General features: G+C 41.2%; 2 protein-coding genes across 2 annotated transcripts; both read right to left on the reverse strand.

Annotated features, from left to right (window-relative positions):
* Positions 1–77: 77 nt before the first annotated feature.
* Positions 78–18,868, reverse strand: dqx1 (DEAQ box RNA-dependent ATPase 1). Its single transcript, XM_067573541.1, has 12 exons — positions 18,400–18,868; positions 14,346–14,750; positions 10,567–10,760; positions 8,562–9,015; positions 6,104–6,409; positions 5,437–5,536; positions 4,996–5,154; positions 4,092–4,283; positions 3,855–3,980; positions 3,338–3,528; positions 1,855–2,045; positions 78–1,125 (listed from the first exon to the last, which is right to left on the reverse strand). The coding sequence occupies exons 2-12, from the start codon at positions 14,682–14,684 to the stop codon at positions 921–923; spliced, it is 2,457 nt and encodes an 818-aa protein (XP_067429642.1). The 5' UTR covers positions 14,685–14,750; positions 18,400–18,868; the 3' UTR covers positions 78–920.
* A 779-nt stretch (positions 18,869–19,647) lies between these two features.
* Positions 19,648–27,512, reverse strand: thnsl2 (threonine synthase-like 2). The gene is made up of 9 exons (XM_067574550.1): positions 27,404–27,512; positions 26,951–27,182; positions 26,206–26,400; positions 23,788–23,940; positions 23,429–23,668; positions 21,326–21,474; positions 20,995–21,120; positions 20,732–20,886; positions 19,648–20,209 (listed from the first exon to the last, which is right to left on the reverse strand). The coding sequence occupies exons 2-9, from the start codon at positions 27,171–27,173 to the stop codon at positions 19,984–19,986; spliced, it is 1,467 nt and encodes a 488-aa protein (XP_067430651.1). The 5' UTR covers positions 27,174–27,182; positions 27,404–27,512; the 3' UTR covers positions 19,648–19,983.
* Between the last annotated feature and the right edge of the window lie 249 nt (positions 27,513–27,761).

The following is a 27,761-nucleotide window of genomic DNA, read 5'->3' on the forward strand; positions in this document are numbered from 1 at the left end:
TTTAATACGAGACAGAGGTATTACTACACACAGTGAAGATAAGAAAATGAAGTGAAAAATCAGTCAGCTGAGATATGTCAAACATGAAAATCCACACTTTTATTTGAATCTCATTATACTGACAGAGAATAGGACGTAAGAATCCACTTAACACAAAGATTTTTCATTATGGACACTAAGTCGGACAGAAAAAAGCAGAACGAAGATCTAAGCAGGAAACTCAAACATTATACAAACAGTATAAAAAAGAGGAAAATAGAAGCTCTGTGCATCACTGCTACATCGTGTCATCACAGATCACAGTGAGCCCTGAGAAGCCATCAGTCTATCAGTCTGTGAATCTGCATAGATGTCAGAGGTCATCCAATAACAGTGTCTCAGCTCGTTGAAGTAGTGTGTATTGCTTTTTGCTCAAATGCTTTTTACAAAAAAATACACTTCAAAGGTTCAGTTTAATATCTCCATTCTTTTCCCCACTTTTGTTATGTTACAGACAATTTAAAATCATTTTTTTGCCATCAGTGAAACACCCCAGAATGACAAAGTGATGATTTTTAGACATTTTTTTTGTAGAATTACTCAAACAGAAACACAGAAATCCCTCATTTAAAATAAAAAGTAATGTAATAAAACATTGAAAAGTAGTTGAAATTTAAATAAATTTATAAATAAGTCAATAGCACAACCAAATATGGAGAAAATGAAGAGGTTTGAATATTTATATTACTGTACAATAGTGTTTTATAGTATCAACTATCAATAAAAGTCCATTTTAAATCATACATCAAAATGATTCAACTTCAGATGAGATTTCAAAGAGAAGTTCATATAAAGTACCAAATCTCAGATCAAGCAATAAAGTGACAGCTGTGTGTTTAGTGTCTTCTCCTGAGAGGCTCCGTCTCCTCTTTTGTCTCGTCTCACTGGACGACACAGAGCTCAGTGCTGGACTGATTGTGAGTCCCATCAGCGTCTCCGTCTCTGTGAGTCCGGCTGTGAGTGTCTGACACTCCGTCCTGCTCGTACGTGTGAGGCTCCAGACTCTGCCTCAGCTCCATCAGCAGCTCTTTGCCGTCACTCGATGGCAGGTTTCCCAGGTAGTACTGAGGGGCCAGCTCCACCAGCCTGAAGCAGAGGAGTGAGAGGATTACGATGGGATTTACAGTCATAGATAAAAACTGAAATTCTTACAGTTTTAGAGGCTGCAATCACATAAGGAATACTTATTGGCTTTCTTTACAAGAGTGAGATGAGAAGATTGATATCAATTAGGGGTGCAACTAACAATTAGTTACATTATCGACGCAAAGTAGTCAATCATTTTCTCAATTAGTCATTTGATCTATAAAATGTCAGACAATGGTGAAAAATTTCGACCAGTGTTTCCCAAAGGCCAAGATGCAACCTGGAGGAGCAATTCAGGTCAAAGCCTCTCTGAAATGTTTTGTTTTGTCACAATCAACAGTCCATAACCCGAATGTATTCAGTTTACTGTCCTGGAAGACTAAAGAAAACAGAAAATATTCACATTGAAGAAGCTGGACTAATTGTTGCAGCTCTACTATCAATCTCATGGCTGTGTGTTGAAGTACAGAGCCGGAGCAAGGATGCAATTAGCCTAGCTTAGCATAAAGACTGGAAATGGGGGGAAACAACTGGCCTGACTCTGTCCAAAGTCAAAAGGCTTCTCTAACATCAACTGTTAGAGAAATCGACTGAGTACTGGTTCATCATTAACAGACTGGACAAGATGGATGTTTAGAATCTTTACTTTGATCAAGAAAATTGAAAAAGGGTTCTGGTTAAATTGCACAGCACAAACATCCCTATAACCAATCTCACAGTTTGACTCACATCTGAGGGTGGACGTCGGAAGCGATGCGGATGCAGTTATCGCGGGAGATGGTGAATTCATGGTAGAGGACCCAGCTGGGGGGGTCGGGACGGGGCTGGCGACACAGGTAGGAAGAGAAGGGATGCAGGTGAGCCACATGGCGGTGAGTTAGCAGGAGGTAGTTACCCGAGCCATCCACATCATGAGCCACCTGAGGAGGAAAAGAACATTTCCAACAGTTAACAGCAAGAAGATGAGGGATGAGGTGTGAAACATTGTAACCGAGGAAAGAAATATGCACAGTCAGTGCGTTCATTGCTAGCTAACTTCAGCTACTGTTTGTACAATTGGTGTATCAGCTCTTTGGGGCAAATAAACACACTGCAGACACACTCAAGCTGTGTAATTTGTGTGAATAACTAAAAAAAACTAACCAAATAACTAAAATTAAATTCAGTTTTTCATCTCAATTTTTTGGGGGACAAACACTAAATATTTGAGCTAACGAAGAGTCAAATTACGTACAGTACAAAACTTAAACATGCTGTCAGTTCAGCTTTAATAAACAGAATGAATTTGAAAAAGGTCAAAGCTACTGTAAAGCAGAACAGAACCATCGAGACTGACAGAGAGTCTACAGCCATGCTAGCAGCTCTGCAAGGACATACTCATATACGGCAGTGTTTTGGCTAAATGCTGACATCAGCATGTTAATATGTTCACAATGACAATGCTAACATGGTGATGTTTAACATGTTTACCATCTTACCTTCATGTATTAGTATGCTAACATTTACTAATTAGCACTAAACACAAAATACACCTGAGGATGATGGGACATTTGTTGTCTTGTCACATGTCTTTTATCAAATTTTTGCCATTCCAACTAATAGATGTTGAGATAATTCATTGGAGAAGTGGAAACTTTGACCTAATGGTAGTGCTAGAGGTCAGTGCGTCATTAGGATGCTCTCCTCTGGAAACCATGAATGTCTGTATTAACTTTTATTGCAATCCATCCAGTTTTTGTTGAGATATTTCAGTCTGGACTGAGGTGGTGTGCCTAGCGACACTGTCATAGCTTGAGCCACACTGCTAGCATAGAGCTAGGTAATATGATTGAAATCATGATATGAAAATGATATTGTCTGATATTGATATTTATCATGACATGCAAATTATAAATGGCAAATGTTTGCTCTCCCACTAAACTAGACTAAACTATGCGTATGTGTTAAACAAAAAATTTTTTATTTATAGCCCACAGAAATGTGTTAACATGATGACGATCAGGTCATGATATAATTCCGCTGAAGTCAGTATCCAATAATACTGAATGATTACTCAGTCCTATGCTAGCATAGCTAAAAATGTACATCAAAAAAGAAAAAAAAGTAAAGAAAAAAAAAGTATAAATGTAAGAAATGTGAACACATAATGGCATTGAAGGAAGAGATAAGCAATCCTCTGTGGTAACGGGGTTAAAGACAGCAGGGTGTTTACTTTGAGGAAGAAGCCTGAGATGAGAGCACGCTTGATATTCGTGCAGTTGTCTTGGCATCCAAAGGCAGGAGGCGAAACAGGAAGCTCTATTCGCTGCATCACCTCCAGCAGCTCGGCCCTGATCACCACAGCCAATCGTAAGGCGGCGTGGCTGAGGAAGTTTGTCGTGCACCATGCCTCGTCCTGATTATCTGCAATTATCACACACAGACCATTCAATAATTCATGTATTTATCATGTTACTGTATGTTGATGAAACCTTTATTGTCATGAGTACCAGTCATTATTGCAGGGTTCCCCTTGTGGTCATGATGCTAAATTTCAGGCCATTACATTTCATATGCAAGACTGAAACACTGTATTCCTTCCAGTTGATATTAAAACACATTCAACAGTTGTGTTGTAGCAATATAACAATACCTGTCCAGTTAAATTACTGAATTCAATGTATTTCACCATCAGTGGGAACCCTGTAACTAATAATGTATGTATATAATAAGGGCAGGAGTGTACATACGTTCTATGAAGGCTTTATAAATATTAATGAGAGTCATGTGGTCTCCCTCTGTGTGCATTAGAGGTCGCCAGTGAGTGACAGCAGCCTCCTCTCTGCTGGGCTCCGCCGTCACGAAGCAGGAAGGAGCTGACAGAAGACAAAGATTACACCAAATGGTCATTTTCTAAAAAGTACATTAAAGTCCCCCTTATAAAATTGAACAATAAATACCGCTGGTATTTATTGTTTTTTTTTTACCTGTGAGCATGGCAGCTATCGTGAGCAACTCATCCACACAGTCATACTCGCAGGCAGCGATCAGGGCTTTAGCTAGAGGCGGCTCCAGCGGCAGCTCCGACATTATGATGCCCACCTCCGACAGGTTACCGTCATCATCCAGTGCCGCCAGATAGTCCAGGTCCTCCAAGGCCTGCATTAGAGCCTCAGGGGCTGGGAGGGAGGGAAGAAGAAATTTGGAGAGGGAGAGGGAGAGAGAGAAAAAAGAAGCCACGTTTAATCTTAAAGAGAGCCATGGCCTCAGACTGTGCTGATACTGCATTGGACTGAGCTGTTAATGTCTGTAGTACACAATGATCATGTTCTGTTGAAGCAACAAGGACGACAAACAGTAGAGACACCACGCTGATGTCAGTGAACTACAGAAACTCTCCACAGCTCTTCTGTGTCTTGATAACAAACAAAAAAAGGAGGACGAGGTGTATCTTTCTCCAAGTCTAATCTTCTATGTGCTTGGAAGTTTCTCTAAGTGGTCTGTCCAACCTTTCACAGATATCCCCAGTTTGAGAACAGCAGAGGATGCACTGCTTGATCCCCTCACTGTAAGTCACAAAACGGTTTGTGGCCATCTGAAAGTAATCCTCCACGGCCTCGCCAAACCTGCTCTGCCTTCAGGCTTTCACAACTGCTACTAAAGCTGCAGTCTGCTGGCCTCAATAACACTAAGAGCATCTCAGTACTCTTAGCACAGGGGGAAATCTAACTGGTCTGCAACAACAGGCATTAGAGGTCCTCAAAGGTCTAAAATTTCAGACTGCATCCGAAACCTACCTTAACCCTCTGAGAATATTATCTATGCTTCTCATCGACTCTTTCTTTCTTTTGATGCATCACAGTTGTTATTCAAAGTAGCTGATAAGGTTACCTGGTCTGTCCAGGAACTTGCACTGTCCCATGTCGGCAATATCAAGCCTCTTGAGCAACAACACCAAGTGGCTGAGATTTTCCTCCACCACCCCTGGACAGTGGGCCTCCCCCATCCCATCGTCATACAGAGACTGGGGGTAAAGACGCAGAGACAGCCCTAAAGACCAACAAGGAAAACGCAAGAAGTAAACAGTCATGACACAATCAGATAGTTTTACATTTTCATTTTCAACCTGTGATTAACATTTAATGACATGGACTGTTTCTTACACAATTAGATGCCAAAATCTGAGTTAGAGGCCCCAAAGTCAGACAGTTTCAAATCCTACATGTATGAGCTTTAAGTGAAATCCGAGACTTCAAAGAAATGTCTGCATTGCATATATGCACTATGTTAGGTAATATCCAGTCTGACTAATAGCAATGACCTTTGACCTACCTGGAAGGTGGCTGTTCACTCTTTGAGTTCGCATGTCAGCCTGGTGTTTGCTGATGGTCCTCAAGACCTGTGAGTTTGCTCTTATTTGAGGATTGTAAACCTGTGGCACAAAATGAACAAAAATATCAGAAATACTTTAAAAGAGAACTTCACAAATTTAGCACTGTTGCTCAGACAAAAAAAAAATCAAAACTGTTTCAGTTGTTTTAAGCTAGTAGCAGGTAACGTAGCCTGGAGCTGCTAGCGTTCAACAGAGATGAGGAGCGGGTTACAGAGATCTGTTAACCTCACTTCTTTCTAACTACACACCCCTAGATTTTTTTAATCAAGTGACATCACTTGAGGCAGTTCATCAGATTTCACACAACTGACTCTGGAGACACAAAAGGCTTTATACTACTTTTATCACATATGCAGTAGTACTCCCCAACACCTAGAAACATGCTTAAAAAATGCTGGAAAATTGGTGAAGTTCCCCTTTAATCAAATAATTGTCTCCCACAATAAATTTGGCATGTTTCCCTGATTTAGCGTCTACTTTATCCAAAAATAACAAGCATCCAGTTATCACAGAGATTAAATACATTAAAACCTTATGAGAGTAAGTACCGTGGGATTATTTTGTTCTCATTTAATGACATTATTTCAGTAATGAACACAAACTCACAGTTTTGAGCTGAAGGCCTGTGTCTATGACATAGCGGATGGCTGGCAGGGAGAAGGAAGCCTCTGCGAGGGCATCTGTGAGGATAACCTTCCTCTTGACCCCCGGGCCTCCGGCTCCCAGCACCGAGCCGTCCATGCCCTCAGAGCTGTCGTTCTCCCTCAGCGTAGAAGCTTCGGGGTCAGACCCGTACACCCTCTGGGTCAGCTCACCCAGGCCAGCGTGGAGGGGGAGGATCCTGAGGGGACCCAGCTGAGGACTCAGAGCTACACACTCCTTCTCCAGCAGAGACACACACTCTTCTATTTCCTACATAAAAACAGGTAGGAGAGAGAAATGGAGCCTCAGTTTTAATCCACTCTTTCACACTCACTCTCAAACCCTCCGCATACACTCTGTGTGTGTGTGTGTGTGTGTGTGTGTGTGTGCGTGTCCTTCGATGAGGATTAACCAGAACAGATCTGTATCATCAGATAGGACTTTGACTTACAAATCTAGTACATATGCCAGACTGTGTCTCTATGCAAACCAGGACAGACAGTGTGACAAGGAGCAGCAGGTGTGGCGATGTTGACATAATGGGAGTTTAACATGCATGAGATAGTTTGATACAGTACAGGTCAACATGTTGTCACAAACCGGCTCTGGAATGTGAGGAGGGAGTGCACGCAAGAGTTTGCTTTAAACAAATATTAAAACTGAAACTAACACAGAACAATTAATACAAAGTGCAGAATCAAAAGAATATGATGCAGGGTGGATGTCAGCAGGAGTGAAGGAGATAAACAATGACCATATGGACTGGTTTATATATAGCTTGGCAGCCCAGGTGAACCGTATTACACTGACGACCCTCCGCTGTCAGCCTATCCAGAGGGCTCCTTCTGAGACAGTGAGAGAGACGTCACAATGTACAGATAGCTGTGCACATCGAAGGACGACAATGACGTGCTGTACACAGTATCATTCCCCTAAAGTGTGTGTGAGTGTGAACCAGGACACCAGACACCTGCAGTGCACCAGAGGCTGAGGTGTCCTTGTTTTGCTCCTCTACAAGACAAAAGATGTGAAACTCAACTGCACACCTCAGAATGAGTTTTGGTTTGACCAGTTTTGCTTTGTTAAAAATGCAAAACAGATGAGCTTTCACTGCAAAACACCAAAAGGTTTAGTTTTACTTCAAATCAGTTGTATAATGGTTACATTTTTTTGCATTTTGGCACATTGAGATCCTCACAACACCTACAATGAAACAGGGGCCACAATAACACAGCCTCATGGACTATAAAAGACTCTTAAACAGGCTTTTTCTTTACTGTACTCTAGAAAAATGTTTTAGTTTGGGATTCAAGAATCTGGGTAGGCTGGTCAATTTTTCTTTTTTTTTTCTCTCAGGATGATATATGCACTGTGTCTCTGTTAAAGGTAGAGTCAGTGATTCTGGAGAGAGATTGTTCAATACACTTTTTGTCAAATTCAGCGAATATCTCTTCTCGGTCCACTAGCTGTCCGTTCTGTGTGTGTGTGCTGTGTTCATACACAGCTCTGGCTCTGTAAATGGGTATGTGGCTCAGACAGAGCCGCTGTGTTTACAACACTACTCTGGCATATCAGCAGGGGGCGTTCATGCTCGTGCACAGGACGGGGGGGAGTCATCAGAGCAGCGGTCTCTCGTCTCCAGCACCCGTTGAATGGTGGGGTAGAGCTGGTGAACTGAAGAGAGAGGCTGTGGCCAGTTCACAAAGAAAGTGTTTTTCTCACAGAACAGATTCGCTTCAATTTTATTAAATGTATCAACTGACCCACACTGAATCTGAGACAATCTCACTCAGACCCCCTGTGTTGTTTTTACACTCTGAGTCTGTTTCTGTTGCGTTTAGTGAAGAGTAATCTGAGCAGGCAGCTGTTTGTGTTTTCAACTCATTAACCGTTTCGCTGAACGCAGGTGAAGTGAGAAGTGGGGAGGCAGCAGAGAGGTGGAGAGTGTGGATGGACTGTTGTGCTCACAAGAGACAAACATTTTTTTCTGCTCATGATAAAGTGTGAGAGGAGTGACTCTACAGCTGACGCATCACTCTGGATTCTGTCATATTTCTCTTTTGGTCGTTGCCTTGGCAATGCGCCTCCATGAATTTGGGGGGCAGAGTATGAAGAGAGAGCTCAGTTCTTCTCTGCAGCTCCATATTGTGCAAAACTAAAACCCCGCCCACTTTTTAGCAGTCCAATCAAATGCAAAGGATTTGATTGAAATATCTCTTGTAACTGTACACTGCTCAAATATTCTGTTTCACTGGGAAATACGTCACAGTACAGAAGCTGAAGACGCTCTAACTTCCCTTTCATGGGGCCTTCAATGCTCATCATACATGACACTGATACTTAAAGAAATATTTATAGGTGGGCTTGTTTGCCTTTTTCAAAAATGTTCTGAGTATTCTGATGTATGAAAGTAAACTTGTACCTGTGCACTGGCCAGAAACACCATCACATCTCCTTCCTCTCCCCTTCGGTGCAGATCCAACACCAAGTGACAGGCAGCAGCCATAGGTTCCTTCCCAGAAGAAGGCTCCCGGTACAGTGTCTCCACCCTGTTCACCTCCACAGCCTTGCTGTCCTCGTCTACCTCACCCCCCTCTTCCTGGCTTCTGGTAGGGGGGTCAGAGAGCAGGCTGTCCAGGGAGAGGTGAGGGACAGAGGGTCCCAGGAAGGTGGCGAGGCGTTGCGCCAGCGTCGGATGGGTGAGGAGAACCACCCGGAAGTTGTCTGGTCTCTGGCGGCAGACATCGCACAGCAGACCCAGCAGCACGTCGGTGGGCACGGTGCGCTCCTGGAGCTCGTCCAAGACCACGATGCTATACTGGTGAAGTAGTGGGTCTGACATCATTTCCTCCAGCAGGAGAGTGTCACTGACAAACCTGGAGAGAGAGAAAGGAAAACATAGATGAGGAAAGAACAAGTATCCTTTAAAATATAGATATTTTAAATAAAGATTTTACAGTATTTTGACAGCAGGGTGGCTCGGTGGGTCAGACTTAAACCACATAAAAAACACCATCACCATCAGGAGCTCTATCATGAGAGCACAAGAGATGAAGTGAAATGGCTGAAAAGTAAAACTTTTCTGGATGTACATTTATTCATGCCATCATTTCAGAGTGCAGGAACAGAAACACAGGGATCAACTTTCAGTATATGATAATACTGTGACACTTTTACTGTCATGCTGGATAAAAAAAACTGCAGGAAAACAGAGAACAAAGACTCAAGGTGTGTCTGTAAGTGAATGAAAGACCATGTAACATTATCATACAATACTGGTGAAATCCAATGATATGATCTACATCACCTTCAGGGAGGAAAAGACAATTACACACGATAGAGATCAGCAGTGAGCTACAAAGTAAAGCAATGAATGACTCAATGGTTTTCTCTAATGTTTTTTGAGCACATTTTGAATTGTGATGTCTTGTTGAGAAATTAGTTGTACTTGAGTTGTGTTGATGAAGAAGACTGTTCTCATAGTACCCTATTACCCCACTAGAACACTGCACTCCCAGAATGCAGGCTCCAAAAGTAGAATGGGAGGCAGAGCCTTCAGCTATCAGGCTCCTCTCCTGTGGAAACATCTTCCAGATTCAGTCTGGGGTGCAGACACCCTCTCTATGTTTAAGATTAGGCTTAAAACTTTCCTTTTTGATAAAGCTTATAGTTAAAGCCGACCAAGCTTGCCTCGGACCAGCCCTTAGTTATGCTGCTATAGGCCTAGACTACCGGGGGACTTCCCATAATGCACTGAGCTCTTCTCTCCTCTTCTCCATCTGTATGTAGCCAAGAGTGACCGGACTTTAGATTCTAAAGCAATTTTACTGTAGATATATCATGACATGAAAGAATGAAAATTTCAGTTTTCTTGTGTATGAATACAAGTCAGAAACGTAAAAAAAACTGTTTTGTTGCACCATCACAGATTAACAAGTCTTATCAAGTTCTGCAAAGACTGCACTGCATATTATAACTGTTTGTTATCATTATATGACCTAGAGTTAATTGTTTATTTTATATATTCATCTTTAAAAATGTTTCATGTTTATGTTAAATATAAAATGTCTTATTTTTTTGGATTTTAGACATTGCTTGGATCCATTAAAACAGACGAATCATTTTTTAAAAAAGTCTTTTGTTTCATGCTTTGAGTGGTCAAAAGACTAGAAAGGCATTATATAAATACAACCCATTTATCATGTACCAACCCGTTTACCATGTTATGACATCACTATGTCATAACATGACTAATGAAAAAAACACTGATATCAGCAGCTTAAGTACCTCTGCTGTGAATGATTAATGGGAAAACTGTTTTCTGTTTTGTTAGTAGCTGTAGAAGTGCAACTGAATATGAAAATCATTACCCTGTAGTGGGAAATATAACAACATGTTAATGAAATGTCATGATCATGTATCCTAACCTGAGCAAGGTGTCGGGTGTACAGCCGTCATCATGAGACACCCTGTAGCCCACCTCCAGACCCAGACTGAGGTCCATCTCATCAGCCACACGAAGAGCCAGACTCACTGCTGCCACCGAATATGGCTGAGAACAGCACACCAGTCCCTGAGAAAATTCATAGGACAAAGCGTACTCCACACACCACTGTGGCACCTGGAGGGATGACAGGAGGAAGAACAGGAAAAAGAGAGGTCAACAACAGGAGGAAGTAGTAATATAATACTGGAGACATGAAGGTGGAGCACTTTTACCCCAGATGTCATGGACATTCCCTACTTCTTATAATGCTCAGCTTTCACTGTCTATTCAAAGTGTTCTGAGTAGTTCAACATATCTCACTAAGAGGAAAAAAATAGTAAGAGGACTAGTCAAGACTGGTCAGTCGGGCCTGTAAAAGGGCCTCACACCAATCTCATAAACCAGCATTCTAAATTTTGACTAGAATTTACTTTAAGGTGTAACAGCTGCAATAATTGTTAGCCCTCAAGTGAATTTTTTTAGCCACTTGGGGGCAGAAGACCTCCACAACAACCTGAAGAATACTGACTATCCTTTATGAAGTTGTAATATCAGACATGTAAGCAAAGAGATGCCTATTTACACATCCAGCAGACACATAGCAACATTAGTATTTAACGTTGGGAGTAGTGTTTCTGGTCACTAAGTCCAATATTCACTCTCCTTTCAGCTCTGTTTGTTCTACACAAATTCCTGACAGAAATATCTGTTAAATGCTCCACTATGTTCACCAGCTGGTTGATAACTGTGTCTGTTTTCTGTTTGGTGCTGAGCAGGTAGTGTACAGTGAGTTTATCAGAGCTTGTCAGCTGAAAACAGCTGCCAGCTAATGATGAAAAAAGGGTGATGAAAACACAGAGACACAAAGACACAGTAATTGTGCAATAAAATCAAAATAATGAGCTAAAATAGCCTAAAAAGGTCACTACATCAGTAGAAGTGACCTCTTTCCCTTTACATGTAGTTATTTGACCTATTAATATAAAAAATATTAATTAGTTGAGCTTAAAGAAGTGAGAAAAACACAGAGAAAATTTCAGCTCACAAAAGTCAATTAAGGTAGTTTGGTGCATAATGCTAACTATGCAGTTTGTGAAAACACAAATCCCAAGATTAAAGGTTGCCTGTGGAGTTTTCTAGTGAAAAGTTAATGTTTACATTCAGTGATTTTTACTAAAACACACTGTGTGTATCCTTGAGGACTAACACATGTGAAGAATGTATTTTCTTCCTCGTAAAACATTTGCCTCTGTTTGCTAACTAGCAGTCTTCTTCTTCCCTGCCTTTTGTTGGTACACTGCCATGTTTCCTGGCGCTTGCAAGCGTGTCCTCGTGCATGTGCACAAACTACAAATCAGGGAAAACATTGCTCCATAACTCAACTAGTGATCAAACATTACACAGGGTAGCTTTAAACCTGACAGGGTACCTTTAAACCTATAAAATAAAAATGAAAGCCTATCATACAACATATGGTAATGAATGAAGCTTCCTCAGGGTGTCTTCCTCAAAACATTGTCTATTCATCTACATGGCTCACAGTACTGCAGGTGTGTACATGTTCCAGTAATAAATGAACAGGAAACTTAAGTGTGGAGTGAACAAATAAACATGACCCTTGGATAAATATTTAATCAAACCCTGCATTAGATCTAACGAGGAGGACAGAGACAGATACAGGTTGCAGTACAGTCTGAGCAAGATATCAGTTGTTCTTACTCAACCCTCAGTGAGAGCACACAGGTAGAGAAATAATTGACATTAACATGCAGCCGACAGTTAGAAGTGCAAAGGTCGAAGTGACAGGGACCTGACAACGACTGTGATAATACGTCTGTGTGTCCGCAGAAAGATCGAGATGCGGCAGGAGAAAGTGTTTTCTTTTCTTTAGAGACACATGACAGTAGCATTAAAAGTGCAGATGGACAGGAAGGAGCTGGAAAGGAGAGCCCAGAGGGTTTCTTGATGAAATGAGTGTTCAGGTTACAGCAGGACAGTGTAAGTCTACTGGAGTGGTTTAGTGTAGCCATTCATTAGCCTGAGGGGGGGTGGGGCTGAGCAGCAGGTATAATGATAACCAGGTCATCACAGGGGAAAGGCCCGACACGCAATGACACATCTGCTATAAAGAGAGTACTGTACGGGTTTAGCAGTATAATGCTCCAAGTGTCAGCTGGGAAATATACGTGTGTCAATATATGAAAATATACTATTCATTCACAGTTATAAACACATGTTTAGCCTATGTGTTTTTGCCGGTATTTTAATGACATCATCATATCATATAAGATATAAAGCAATAGTTACTGTGATACAATAACCTGGTTCATGATCTGCTGCTGTGATGATGAAGAAACTGGTTGGGATGTCTGGCTTACTTCCATATCAAACAGGTTTCTGTGGTCTACAGTCGAAACATCTTAATGTTTTCACTTTTGGTTTCTGCCATCTGCACGGACTTAATTAAACCTCAATGCAGCAGAAATGTATGGTGGCTCAGAGAGGTCAACACACTGCGACTTAAGAGAACATACGCGAATAGACAAACACAAGCTAATTAAGAAAACATCTTCACCACTTTGACAACAATTGAGAAACACACCTCAAATAAAGACAACACATATTTCAAGAGGACTATCTATTTTAGTTTTAATATTCTGAACGCATGATTCTGATATTACAGCTATCATTACCCTATTATTAATTACCAGCATTCAATTTAGTTCAAGTTGTACTTTGGTATAACTTAGCTCCTTTCTACATTTGCACCGTTATGTTGTTGATGATGTTGTTGATGATGTTGTTGTGCTTTCTTTCTTTATAGATTTTTCACTATATTCAGCATGTATGTGTTGTCAAAGTGGTGAGGAGGTCCTCTTCATTTGCTTGTACCTGAGTGATGACGGCGTGGTCCTGCCTTCACACCTTCCCCTGCTATTATTATTATTACTAGTCATCTCTATTATTGTTATTGTTGTTATTGTTAGTATTGTTGTTATTATGCTTCTCTGTGCCACCAAGGCAGATGGCTGCCCACCTAGAGCCGGGTTCTGCTTGAGGTTTCTTCCTGTTAAAGGGGAGTTTTTCCTTACCGCTGTCACCAAGTGCCGCTCATGAGGGAATGTTGTGTCTCTGTATATTACAGAGTACGGTCTAGACCTGCTCTATGTGAAAAGTGCCCTCAGATGACTTTTGTTATGATTTGGCGTTATATAAATAAATGTGAATTGAATTATATGCTCTTCACTTGCAGCTGATTGAGTTCTCTTGGACACAGTAGAATTGACTGAATTGTGTCTGCGGAATCAAATTTCACAGTTCGGTGTTGCCAAGCTGCTTTATTTTTAGTGTTGTATTTTTAAGTCAGATGTCGCCTGATTTGAAATGATTATGTTAATCTTACATTGTGTTTAAAGCTCTCGCACGCAAAGTGGCTGTTTGTGTTAAAGGCAGCATTAAAGACGTGAAGGTGAATTGAGCTTATGAAGTTACATGAGTTAAGTGTTAAAGTAGGCAGTAGTTTGTATCAGTGCTGAATCATTATGAAACAATGCCATGGAAATATTAGACATAGCTAACTGTTAGTGTTGAAATCATCTTTTCCTTCTCATCATCTGCTCTAATTACAATAAACTGTGTCAATTTAAGATGAACAAAAGGTTGATGTTTAGAGCTTGCACCCTCGTTATCTGGCCTGTGACACCGTCGGTCCCTGGTTACCTGGGTGCTTTTTCCAGCTCCACTGGGTGCACTGAGCAGCACCATGTTGTGGCTCTCAAGCTTCTCCAGTACACTCTGTCTGAGCCTCCATATGGGAAACTGCCGCCTCTCTTCCAGCAGGGCGTAGTAGCGCGAAGAGAAGGGTAAACCGTCATATGGGTTCACTTCTAGGTCTCCCAGCCCTTCCTCATCCCCTCCTCTTCCTCCGTCCCCGTCGTCGTCTAAATCCCCAGACAGGAGGGAAGACACGGACAGAGCGTCCAGGGCCTCAGAGGGCCGCAGCCGGGACCCGGGGGAGGGGGAGGTGACGGAGGGCTTCGCCGGTGGTGATGACATCATCAGCAGGGGGCCGGGGATGAGGAAGGAGTGAGGGAGGGGCTGGTTCACAGAGAAGCTTGTGTTTACCTGCAGAGAGGGAAAGAAAACTATAATTAGAGTGAACGCACTGGATTCCTGCTTCAAATGATGCTGCAGTGCTAATTAGCCTTGACTTTCATCTGACCGTCAGCTGAGAGGAGGAAGTACAGGGTTTTGGGTTTTCCTTTGATCAATCATTGTGAGGTTATGATCTCAGAGACCACAGCACTTCCTGTCTCTACTAAACTTTCTCTGCATCCCCTCAAACAGGCCCTTCATAGGAACCTGCAGCATGTTTGGTATTTAGCAGTGGAATGCATGTCTCCACCCAGACGCCACTGAGTGTGTTGAACAGCTGCAACAGACTTCATGTGTTTGGGGAAGGAAGAAAGCCTGCAGGCACCTTGCTGGTCAACTGGTTCAGTCATGTTTGGATAAGACAGAAAAGCAGATGAAAACAGAGAAATTCACTTGGTAGGTAGATCCACGTTTCTACCTTGTACATTGGTTGCCTGCAAAGGAGGGCTAATGTTATCCATAATGTTACTACTTCCTGCTGAGACCTGTGGTTGAGGCTAGAGATGATGATTAGTCCTGTTAATCCATTAGTTGATCAAAAGACAACTAATCAGTGATTTATTATTTAAGCAATCTTTCAAACAAAAATGCCAAACATCTGACAGTTCTGTCTTCTCAAATACATCTTAACATACATCTCCTCATCTTAACATTACAATAAACTGAACATCTTTGGGTTTTGGACTGTTGGTTTGACACAAGATGTGATGACATTAACTTAGGTTCTTTGAAATTACGATGGGTATTTTTCATTGTTTTCAGATGTTTTATAGACCAAACAATAAATCACTTAATCAGTTTACTCAATAATCAGAAGTTGTAGCTCTAGTTGAGAGTGAACATGAAAAGTCATTGCATACCTGAAGGTTTCTGCTCTGATTATGTTTGACCTGAATGATCTGGATAATATGAATTTAATGCAACAGTGAAGAAAGATTTAATCACCTCAAATAATACATGAAGAGAAGAAGAGGTTTGATATGTCATCAGGGCAAAGCATTATTAGGTTATATTACTGTATGTGACAACGTGTAGCAAATGGGCAAAGTTCAAGTTTAGAATGGTTTACGATGGGCTGAAAATATGTACATTTACCATTTTCTCATGTTGACTGTATCACTGTGCACATTTGAGCAGGATAACAGACAGTGAAGCTGCCACTTGCTGCTAACGCTACGCTTTCTGTCAAGACACGGGGTCAGAATGTCCATTCTTGATTAAAAGCTCTGTTTTCACTGCCTTCTTTTCTCTGACTCATGTCACGCCTCCTCTCTGCTCTCTCTCCCCGACATGCTAGACTCAAGTCAGCAGAGCCCTGAAGCTCCACCCTGCCCCTGCAAAGAGTGGAGCTTTATTCAAACTTTATCAATATTAAACCCCAGCCATACACCCGCCGAGTGTGGAGACGATCCGAAGAACAGTTAAAGAGATTCCTTCCATGAGTAGATTCTACACTAGTTCAAACATACTGATGAATGTTATATTCCATTTCTGCCAAGTCCGTTCCACTAAATGCCACTAAATTCCACATACTGGAGCTTTACACAGCTAAAACTTGGGTAATGACAAATAACGTGGCATTTACTAGCAGGCTAACAACAGCAGGTTCCCTGGCAGTTCTTCAGGCGAGTCACTCCCAACAAAGACATACAGACAGATAGCAGAGTCACATGCTCTGGCTCTCAGCAGTGAAGATACCAGCAGCAGTGTGATATTCAAACCAGCCCTTAAGCTCAGACTCACAACAGTGAACTTTGTTTTCCTTCTTGGCAGAAACTTCAGCCATGTGTCAACAAGTCAGAGCTACTCTACAAATAGGTGATCAGAGATTAGAACAGAATTAATGTTACACACATCCTACACTTCAATTGAGTAGATAGACACGTTGTAGATGCACCACTGGCAGCAATGAAGTTTTGAATCATCTCGGGTTTGTGTATGTTTCTCTTATTTGTCCCTGCAGATCAGATGTTGGTGAACTGTGCAGGTCTTTCTGGGTTTTCAGTGGGGTTAACAGACTTATCCTGATGTCCCAGCAGGTGTCCTGACACTCTGTTAGGTTAGGCTGTATGTGCACTGTGGAGCAGGTTTCCTTCAAAAATCTCTCTCTTTTTTTTTTTATCCCTTCAATTCAGTCTCCTCAGCCTCCCTCTGATGAGAAGCATCCCCAGCATGATGCTGCAACCACCATGCTTGGCTGTACGGTGCTGATGCTAGCATCATGCTAGGGATGGTTTTCATGAGCCTTTTATTCTGGACTGACTCATATTTTGCCTAAACAAGAGCCCGACTGATGGAGTGTAGGACTGCAGCTAACGATTATTTTCATCATTAATTCATCTGTCTGTTGAATTTAATCCGTCCATAAAATGTCAGACAACAAAGAAAAATGCCCAACATGATTTTCCAGAGCTAATGTGGATATATTCAAACTACTTGTTTTTGTTTGATCAACAGTCCAAACCCTAAAGATATTTCTTTACTGTCATGGTCAGGAAAAGCAGTAAATAATCACATTTGAGAGAGTGAGGATCCTGAGAAGTTTGGACTAGAGCTGAAACGATTAGTCCATTAATCAATTAGTCGACCGACAGAAAATTAATCTGCAACTATTTTGATAATCGAATGATTGTTTTAGTTGTTTTTTAAGTAAACATGCTGAACATTTGCTGGTTGCAGCTTCTCAAATGTGAGGATTTGAAGCCTTTATGTGTGTTACATGATAGAAAACTGAATATCTTTAGGTTTTGGACTGTTGATGTTGAACAGACGTTTATAGACATCGGCTTCAGCTCTGTAAGAACAGAGATTTTTCATTATTTTCAGTTTGCAGACAAAATAAATAATCCAGGAAATAACAGGCTGATTAATCAGTAATGAAAATAATGGTTAGTTGCAGCCCTAGTTTGGACATTTCTGCTTAAAAACATGATCGATTGTCTGGTGTGTTGACATTACTTTTTATTTTAATTGACCCAATGACAAGCCAAACCTCTTCTGCACAGTGATGGAGCCTGCTGTTTCCCTGGGACCCATCAATGCATTGTGTTTTCATACCTTATATAACTGTTATACTACTACAGTACCTTTGTCAGACTGATACTGTTCTTGTTGAGTCTGTCAGTCACATTTTGTGCCTCTGCTGGTATGTCTGAGAGGTTCTGAATATTAGGCGATGGGGTATTATGACTATGTATGAATCACCCCTGGATGGAGCCATAATCCCACTGTGAGCACAGGTCACTTTAGACAAAACAAAGGATGCTGTGACAGCCAGCAGACTGACTGACTGTTTCTTTTACATTACAAACAAAGGCCTTTTTCTCATGATACTGTAATAGAGACAATTACAATGAATAAATGAGCTTATGGGTCAGAATATAAGCTCCGTATTATGTCTGTCTTTCCGGGCTAATGTGGTAACTAATCTTTCAGTGGAGGAGGACAGCTAAGATAAATTCTGCTCTTATCTTTGATAAACAACTAGCTACTCTCTCCTCATTCTTTATCTCTGAGTACCGGTTATATTTAGCCTGGAGCGACGTGTCACCGGACGCTGAAACAAACAGAAATGAGCAAGCATAGGAGTAACATGTCTCAGGGTGGGACCGTGTCTTACCTGTGCAGCATATCGCCAGAGTAGGTGAGGAAACCAGGTATACACAATCCGTCAGCTTTCTCCTGTCTGCCGCCGTCTGCCGTGGCTCACAAACCGCATTTACATACCGGAGAACTGAAAAGGCAAAAAAAAAAATTCTCCGCAGTCGTTTACAGTCTCTGTCCGTGAATCCTTACCGGCCCAGGTTTATTCCCTGACTGCTGACAATGATAATAGAAGATAAAGGTGTCCCGTCGACTGGGTGCTCTAGCTAGCAGCCGCCATGTTTTGGCTGTCTAGCTGTCAAACCTCGTGCTGCCTTCAAGGATCCTCGGAAAAAAACACAATGTAGTTTGGAGTCCTTCGGTTGGACAGATGTTCTCCCAACGAACACGAGGCGCACTCTGACCATGTCTACGAACATACTTTATTTAATCTTTTTTTTTTTTTAATAACCAGACACTTGATTGTAACTATAACTGTAACTATAAAATATCATACAACAAATAAATGCATATTCATGCAATATTCATATTAAGTTTATTGTAATCTAAGTAAAGGATTGCAAGGATCTTAAATCAACTTATGTGAAAATAATAATAATAATGATTTAAACGCATATTGGACACGGTGCTGCACAGGCATCAAGCTAAACCAGTAAATGCAACCAGGGCACAACCAGCGTTATGTGATCTGGGCGCCACCCCAAGGCAGAAACCAGTTATCGCACAAGTTTCACATTTTGAAAGAATAAGTTCACAATGTTTCAAGTCCCCTCCCTTTCTCAAGAAGATCCCTTCATAATGCACTTACCATGCAAGCTATACTTATGATACTTAGTCATTGATCACCTGAGACGTGGCACACAAATAACAGAGGTTATCATACGGTCATAAAGTTGTAGCAGAGGCTTCAATGAGCACCAGAGGTCTCTGTACAATTTAGAATGAACCAAAATGAACACCTTCATAATTTCAATGCTCTCTTGTAGATTAGTGATTTGTAAACCTCAAAGTGACAAGATTTTCTAGAAATGGTACTTTGTATGCATGTGTTTTATGGATATGGTTGGAATGACAACTAACTTGAACTGAACTATGGCCATCAGCTGACTTTTATGATAAGCTAGAGAAATACTAACTTTTAAAAGCGTACGTGGTGTGTTCTGCTTCCCTTTAGTGTATTTCTGAAGGGTAAATGTAAAACAGTTATAGACACTTCATTTATAAAATAGTAGGCGCTATAGTAAGTTTGTGCTGAGACAATTAAACTTTTTAAAAATTTGTCTTTTTATTGTTTTTGAGACAAATGGACTCACAGAAATGGCTTAATTTTATTCTTTAGCATACATTTTTTTGCATTTGTGTTAAAGTTGTGAAAGAAGAAGGAACATTGTGAATAGTCAATTGGTTTGTGGTGAATGACATTGATGTAGAAATACAAAGTAAAGTTGTCTGACACTACAAACCAAAGTCCATCAAAGACAAACAGCCTTTCCCATCGACATCATTTACTAAAGCTAGATAAGGAAGTGCATAGATCAAGGACAATCTGCCAGAGTCACCTGACCATAACTCTATTTTCCAGTTTGATACAAACTTAAAATCAGTTGTAATAAGTCACTCCGTTTTTCCTGGCTGAGCTCACAGACTGGATTTTCTCTCTCAGTCTGTCCTCCCAGTCTTTGCACCAGTTCAGGCTCCGTTCCAGGTTCTGATAACGTGTTGCCAACTTATCCAACACCCGCACTGCCTCTGGTAGGTGAAAGGTCAGACCGGCCCTCTGCACTGCTGCCTGAAACTTGGCTGGAGATGCTGTGGCAATATAACACCTGCAATAAGAGAGTTAGAAGTCCGATGAGACCTTTGCACAGCGGCAACGTAACGTGACTTAGCGGGCTTCCGAAAAGTTGGCCAATCAGAACAGAGTTGGGAGGGGGGCCTTTAAGAGACAGGAGCTAAAACTGCCTGTTAAAGACAGAGGCTGAACTGAAGGGCTGAATAAAGGGCCGGTATGAGATAAATAAGGAGTTTTTTGAACTGTGAATCATGCAAAACTACTCTAGTAGAGTCCCAGAATAAAAATACAGAGCTGAAAATGAGCATAGGCCCTGTTTAAGAATATTATCATAAATAAAAGAAATGATGTCCAAAACTACAATAATAAGACAAAGAAATAATAAGCCAGAATTACCCTTTAATTTTTCCAGAGTCTGAAGAAAGAAACAGACAGCTTTGTGCAATTTTGGGCATCAAACTCTGCTGTGTGCACTGGCTTTGTGTAAATAAGCTGCTAAAAGTGATAACCAGCCATGTGTGTATGTAAATACATAGATGAATACAGTGTGTTTGACCTGTTAAGTCCAGGGCTGTGAGGACAGTTGTAGTGATGCCATACAGCCACAGCTGTGTGAGGACACAGCACATACTGGTTGTCCTCCCAGCATCTCCTCATGGTCTCCAGGATCCCTTCATCAGTCACTGTTCCAGTAGACAAAGACTGTGACAACTATAAGAACAACAGAGGGACAGATCATTTAAGTATCTCTGTGTCTAAACAGACAGAGAATAAGCAGGCCTGGATGTATAGGTGCAGTAAAACTTGAATGACTGGTACCAGTTTGCGGTGATATTCAGGCAGAGAGTGTCTATGTGAATTCTGAAACTCTTCCATCATGTTCTTCACTAAAGCACCATCTTTTCCGAGCAGCAGCCAGAACACTCGCTCCATGTTGTAAGGGTCCTGCAGGCCAAACATCAAGCAGTGTGACACACACAAGAAATCTGAACCAAAACTTTGTTCATTGGTATAAAAATTCTTTGTCATTCACAGTCATTTCAAGCTATGTGTGGATGTCATGATCTTATAAAAGTGATCTTCAGGATGACATCTCTAACAGTCTCACTGACACGAGTAGCTGTCACTGTGGAATGTGTATCTACAGTACCTGGATGTCTATGGCAGGGGCCAGTGTTTGTTTGACATTAGCTGCCATGGAAAAGTCTCCAGTGGTGACGGTCCTATGCACTATGTCATTAGCATTCACCATGGCCACCAGCTTCAGGGGCAATCCCATCTGTGTTACAATGTAACCACCTGAGACACACACAGACAGAGGCAGAACAAAAGAAGAAGAAACAAAAGTTGAGTAGTCGATTTCTCCATTTCAATCATTTGCAGAGCCTGACTGATACATTGGCTGGGCAGATTTAAGCTCGTCACAGATATATCAATATGTAACAAGAATAAAATGTTATAAAAATGTACATATGATTTTTGGATTATTTGATTACGCTCTAAAACGTTGATATTGGTATTGGTCTCAAAAACCCTACTTTGGTAGTGCTCTAATACTAAATCCTTCTTCAGCTAAAAGTTAGTATTTCCATTTCCTGTCAACTATTGAAGCTATTGAGCAGTTTCAGGAGCAGGACCAAACCTCAACCACGCCACTTCCGGCATTCCTATAAATACCACCTAACCCTCTCCTCTTCTTCCGCTCTCGTATTCTGCGCTTCACGTACATGTGGTCTCAGTCTCAATTCTCAGAAATAAGATCCAGCTACCATCAGATATCAGCCGTTTTGTCTCAGATTTCTTGACAGACAAAACCGCACTCCTCACCTTATCGCATGATTACATTATAAAAAACTCGGACAAACGTCGGAATTTCGATTCAAAAGTCAACTCACCATGGATCACGAACTGCAGATCAACACGTCCGATTTGGATGAAGATTCGTTTGAAACCAGCTCTCCTCCAGCCACGACACAGCAGTCAGACCAAAGCCGAGCGTCCCAACAGAGCCGCTGCACTCAGCGGTGCACATACCGGCCTTGTGGGCACCTCCACTCATGCTCCCCTAATGTGACTCTCCGCTTCCCAGCAGATCCCAAAAACCATGGACGCAACAGTTATAGCCTCTTTCTAATACAACTAATCTAATGTCACTTCGGTAATGCCTACCGTCGCTTGCACAGAGTTGCAAATTACTAATACAATTAATCCAATGTAACTTCATTAAATTCTATCATTATGTGCTCCAGATTGCAAGTTAATAATGCAACTAATAAAACATCATTTCAATAATGTCTGTCTTCACACACACCGGGTCACAAGTTACTAATCCAACTATAACGTCACTCTAATAACATTCATAATTACTGGCACCAGCAAGCCAGTTACTCATTTACGTCACCTCAGTGAGATCTATCATTATGTGCATCAGGTTGCAAGTTGCTAATACAACTAATCTAACGTTGCTTCGGTAACGTCTGCCGTTACATGCACCGGGTTGCAAGTTAGTAATAGAACTAATCTAACATCACTTTTGTAACTTCCATCGTTATGCGCACCTGGTTGCCAGTTACTAATAAAACTAATCTAAAGTCACTTCGGTAACGTCTGCCGTTATAAGCACCGGGTTGTAAGTTTATCAACACCAATACCAGCAGCCTACATCATCCGGGACCCTTCTGTCCACTTCCAGTAACCGCAGCAGCCAACTCAAGTCAAGCAACCAGAAGAACTATGCACATCAGTTGTTTTCCTTAATAAATCATCCAAACGCATTTTGTTGATGGTGTGGGCCTTGCTAGTGAAACTAGATTTTTTGAACGTTGGCTTTAGTAACTTATGTAACTTGTGTGAGGGGCGTTTGTCCTTATTTGATAGAATAAATGATCAATTGCAAAAAGGATTGCTACATTAATCAACGCTGGTGATAAAAATGATAGAAATATTATAATAATAAAATAAATAAAAATGAGAACTTGAGTTTTTTTTCCTGAAGGCCACAGATAAAGAAATGCTGCCTAATGCAGGGATTTATTGTACTTAAAGGAATACGCCACCCAAAATCTTTCTTTTGAGCACCAAAGTGGCTCTGTGAAAAGTTTGTACCTTGTTCTTTTAGAGGATGTGGTCAGCTTGTATTCAACTGAATCATGGCAAAAAGAAGTACCAAAACATCCACAGAAACCGCTCAAAAGATAGATTTTTGGGGCAGTAATCCTTTAATCCAATCCCTTACCAGCAGCATTCAGCCTACCTGCGATGTTGCCTGCCCCTCCAGTGGGCACCACCACCTCCAGCTCAGGCAGGGCTGTGTCAGCCTCGACCTGCTCCATACCACTGAGCTGCAAGTAAGCATAGATGAAGTGGGCGAGCTGGATCATGACTCTAGACCAGTTAACTGAGTTGAGGCTCATGAGGCTGTGAGACTGAACCAGCTCCTGGTCGGCAAACAGACGGCGCAGAGGCTGGTCGATGTCATCTGAACAGCCGTCCGCTGTGGACACAGGTCAGTAGAAACACATCATATTTGATGGTGAATCATTGTTTCAAGAGAAAAATGGTGGCTTTTTGGTTAAAGAACAGCAACTAGTCCTTTAGCTTCTTAAAGTTTACCTGCAAACACATGGACATTATCCTCCAGGCAGGTGATCATTTGTTTCTCTTGGACTGGGGTGATGCGTCCTCGGGGGTAAACTACCACCACATCCAACCCAGAGAGACCTTTTGCGCTCTGGATGGCTGAGCCACCAGTGTCTCCTGATGTACCTGGAGAGGAAGAATATGAGTGGACAGATTCAGATTCAGAACATTTATCCGTGTATAGTCTTGTGGCTTAAAGGAAGGTCTGGTGCTTCAGGATATTTGATCACCAAACTCAGGGGAGTGTGAATGGGTTAATCACAGTGATAAGGTGTGTACAGGTTCCTTGTCTTCAGACTATTATATATAAATCTCCTCTGGCTGAAATAGTACTTTGTCATGTTTGTTTTCACATCCCTTCTTCCTACCACTACCCTACTAGTCCATAGTTGATTCTATACATTATTTCATCTTTATATACAGTATATATCTCTATATGCACTTTTGTTATGGTTTGCGCTGTCTGGTAGGGTGTTAAACTGTTTTTCAGTGTACTGATACTGACAATAAAGTTAATCTAATCTTCTATTGTTTTTAACCAGTCATGAGTCTAATACAGAGATGATGTGCATACTCATGAAACTATTTTGTGCTTAAGGGCAGGGTCTGTCTCACAGCAGCAGCTAAATCATTCAAAGTTAAACTGACTCCCACCTTGTGACACGAATCATGAACGGCAGCAAGCTGAAAATTCAGATTGTTGACTGAACAAATAAATGCTGGTTTATTTTTGTGCTCAACAATCCTAAGTACCACACAGTTCTATTATGTGGTTTACAGCATCTGCTCTTTGTGATTTTTAAAGGGGACATATTATGCTTTCTGTGATTTTTCTGTTATTTATATACTGTTATGATGTTGAATGTTAAACATGGTCAGTGGTCCAAAACAGGAAGTGAATGTTAGTATGTAAAAATGTCCCCAGCAAGTCAAAAGCCAGGGCTTCACCCCGCCCTGAACGCTTCTTTTGGAATGTTACCTCTACTTCCTCCTCATGATGACATCAGACTGTTCACGCATGCCCACCAATGGCCATCAATTTGTGGCCTTTGGCTTGAACATGTACAGTTCACATGCATTTGAGAAGTTTCCATTTCCAATAAAATATGAGAAAAAGAAGTTAAATCCTGCAGCTATTGTTTGTTCACTTAGGCTCCGGAGCTGGTCCAATCAGAAAAGAGTGGGCTCTTTGGAAGGGGGGCCTTAAAGAGACAGGAGCTAAAACAGCCTGTTTCAGACAGAGGCTGAATGGAGGGGCCGCATAAAGGGCCAATATAAGATAAATAAGGAGTTATTTGAACTTTAAATCATGCAAACATATTCCAGTAGAGCCCCAGAATAAAAATACAGACCTAGACATTTGCAGAATATGTCCCCTTTAATATACAGTACAGCTTGCAGTTAAATACACTTTAAAGTTACTTTAAATTGTATTCAGCATTGTGACATGATAGTCTTGATGGTGTGAACCTGCACTCACTCTTGAGTACTGTTTTGGTAAACGTGTCAAAATTTCAGAGTGTTCACAGAAGCACTCTAAAAACACTCTTAACTTCTGATATGTCCCTGTTTTTTTGGCCATACAGTGAATCTTTGTTTATACACTGCCTGATCTACACTGTTAAAGATTTTTCCGTCAAAAAACGGTAAAGAACTGACAGCAGGGTTGCCATTAATTTACTGTAAAATTAATGGTGTCTTGCTGTTGCTGAAATTAACAGTTTGTTACAGTTTTTATAAACACAGCATAAAACTGTTATTTTTCTACTTTTACGGTAAAATACTTCCAAAAGAATTGCAGTTTATTACGGTTCATTTGCATTTTTTTCACAAAAGGTAAAATTACAGATTTTTACTGTAAACTGCAAAATGCACAACATACTACTCGACACAGTATATTGTCTAACTGACTACTGGCAGTGCATCTTAAAAGACAATTTACACCCCAGTACCACAGTGGCTTTATTTTTATTCACCTGTCGTGTGTGTGTGTGTGTGTGTGTGTGTGTGTGTGTGTGTGTGTGTGTGTGTGTGTGTGTGCTTTCAGCAGTTTTCCTACCCAGCAGCACATGATGAGGTAAATGATTCTCTGCAGGTAACAGTGAGGATGTTTGAACTTATGTCTTTTATCTGTGTTGTTACACTGGCTGTGAGGCCTGAACTTACACCCCCTATCATAAACATCAGAGCTGAATAGACCCAAGAGAGCTGAGGTAACACCTCTGAATGAACAAACACTGACAAGTAATTTGTAGGAATTGTTATGTGTTTATTCTGCTGTACCACTCACTGTAAATTGATTTGTAAATTTTATACTCAACCAGATGCAAAAAGGTTGCAAAACCTTTTCCTTAGTTTTATCACATTGCTTTATGGGTGTTGTTTTCTTACCTACAAGAACAGTAGCCCTGCGCTTCTCCTTCTGCAGGAAGTAGTCGAGGAAGTGCACAGTGCAGGTCATAGCCAGGTCCTTAAAGGCCAAGGTGTCTCCATGGAAGAGCTCCAGGATTGACAGACCATCCTTCAACCGGGCGATGCTGACCACCTCAGGCACTGAGAATCCAGACAGGGCTGTACCCACCAGGGCTGGGACAGGGACATGAGAGAGAAGAGATCACCTTCTTGGTGTATTGGAATAGTTTTTCATTTCTCTGCTTAATGTTCTCCTTTAATATTAAAGGATCATACCTGTGTACAATGCCTCTTTAGTCAGTTTAATCATTCATACTTTCAATTTTTGAAGACCAGTTTTGAATGCATATAGTTCTTTCCAGGCAGTATTTATTTCCATGTAATGGAAACCAACAGCTGCTTGAAATGGTAGAAAAAATACATTGATACTTCTAAAATACAGCAAGTGTAGTTTACAAAATTGCTAGCTGTGATGCAAACAAATATGTGTAGCCCATATGTGATGTGTAGTTAATGAGCTAAAACATGCTAAACCACTGGTATGGCCCCTAAAGGTTTAAATTCAGTAGAGAGCAAGTGTAAATCATGGCTATTTGAGGTCACATGATGCATCTTACACAAAAAAAAAAAATGCAATAACAAAGCCAGACATATGATATCTCTTTATAAATCATTAATCAAATCATATAAATTTACAATGATAGGGAATATTTCCCCGGCTCACCCTCCAGGTCCTCTCTGGGGATCAGATGAGAGGGGATGAACAGCGAGGCGACCTCAACCACCACTTTGGTGTATGGAAGCCCCCTCCAGCCCCTCAGAGTCTCAGTGCTCAGCGCAGGGACGCTCTCCGGCATGAACATCCCCCCATCTGGAGCGTAACCTGAAAACAGCACATCCCTGAAGTTCCATCCATGGACCCCACCCCGAGTACTACAGTACTTCATGGCACAAACCTGTGAACACAAGAGTCACAGACAAAAGAGTCACACACAGACATGCTACATTTAATGATGACACATCCAACTAGTAACATGCTATTAGCTGTCCTCAATTTGACAAATCCCTCCTAGAATATGTACAAATTGGACAACAGTTTCATGTGGGTTTCTGCAGCATTCACCAAGTTAAATTAAGATTTTTTTAAGAGCACATACAGTAGAATGAAATTTAATACCTGTTTTAGGATTGTAGTAGAATTAACCTTGGAGACAAAACACAAGAACGAGGTCTTTATTCGAATCAAGAGAAGTTAAAGAGTTCATCTGCGCAGAGCAACTGAACTAGACAAACAAATCCAGTAATACTTATACACATCACCGATTTTTATTCAATCACCTCATTGGTTCTTAACAAAGCTTACAACAACACCCTAGATTTTAATAGGCTAGCAATCAAAAAAAACAACAGTGTCTGAAATCTGCTCATGTGTCTCTGTGTCTCGTCTAACTAAATATTGAGAGAGACAGAATGTCCTGTACTTTCCACTAAACACACAAGAAAAATAACGCACAAATCATTATACCCTGTGGAAT

The sequence above is a fragment of the Thunnus thynnus genome, chromosome 19, assembly GCF_963924715.1.
Source record: "Thunnus thynnus chromosome 19, fThuThy2.1, whole genome shotgun sequence".
Taxonomy (NCBI): domain Eukaryota; kingdom Metazoa; phylum Chordata; class Actinopteri; order Scombriformes; family Scombridae; genus Thunnus; species Thunnus thynnus.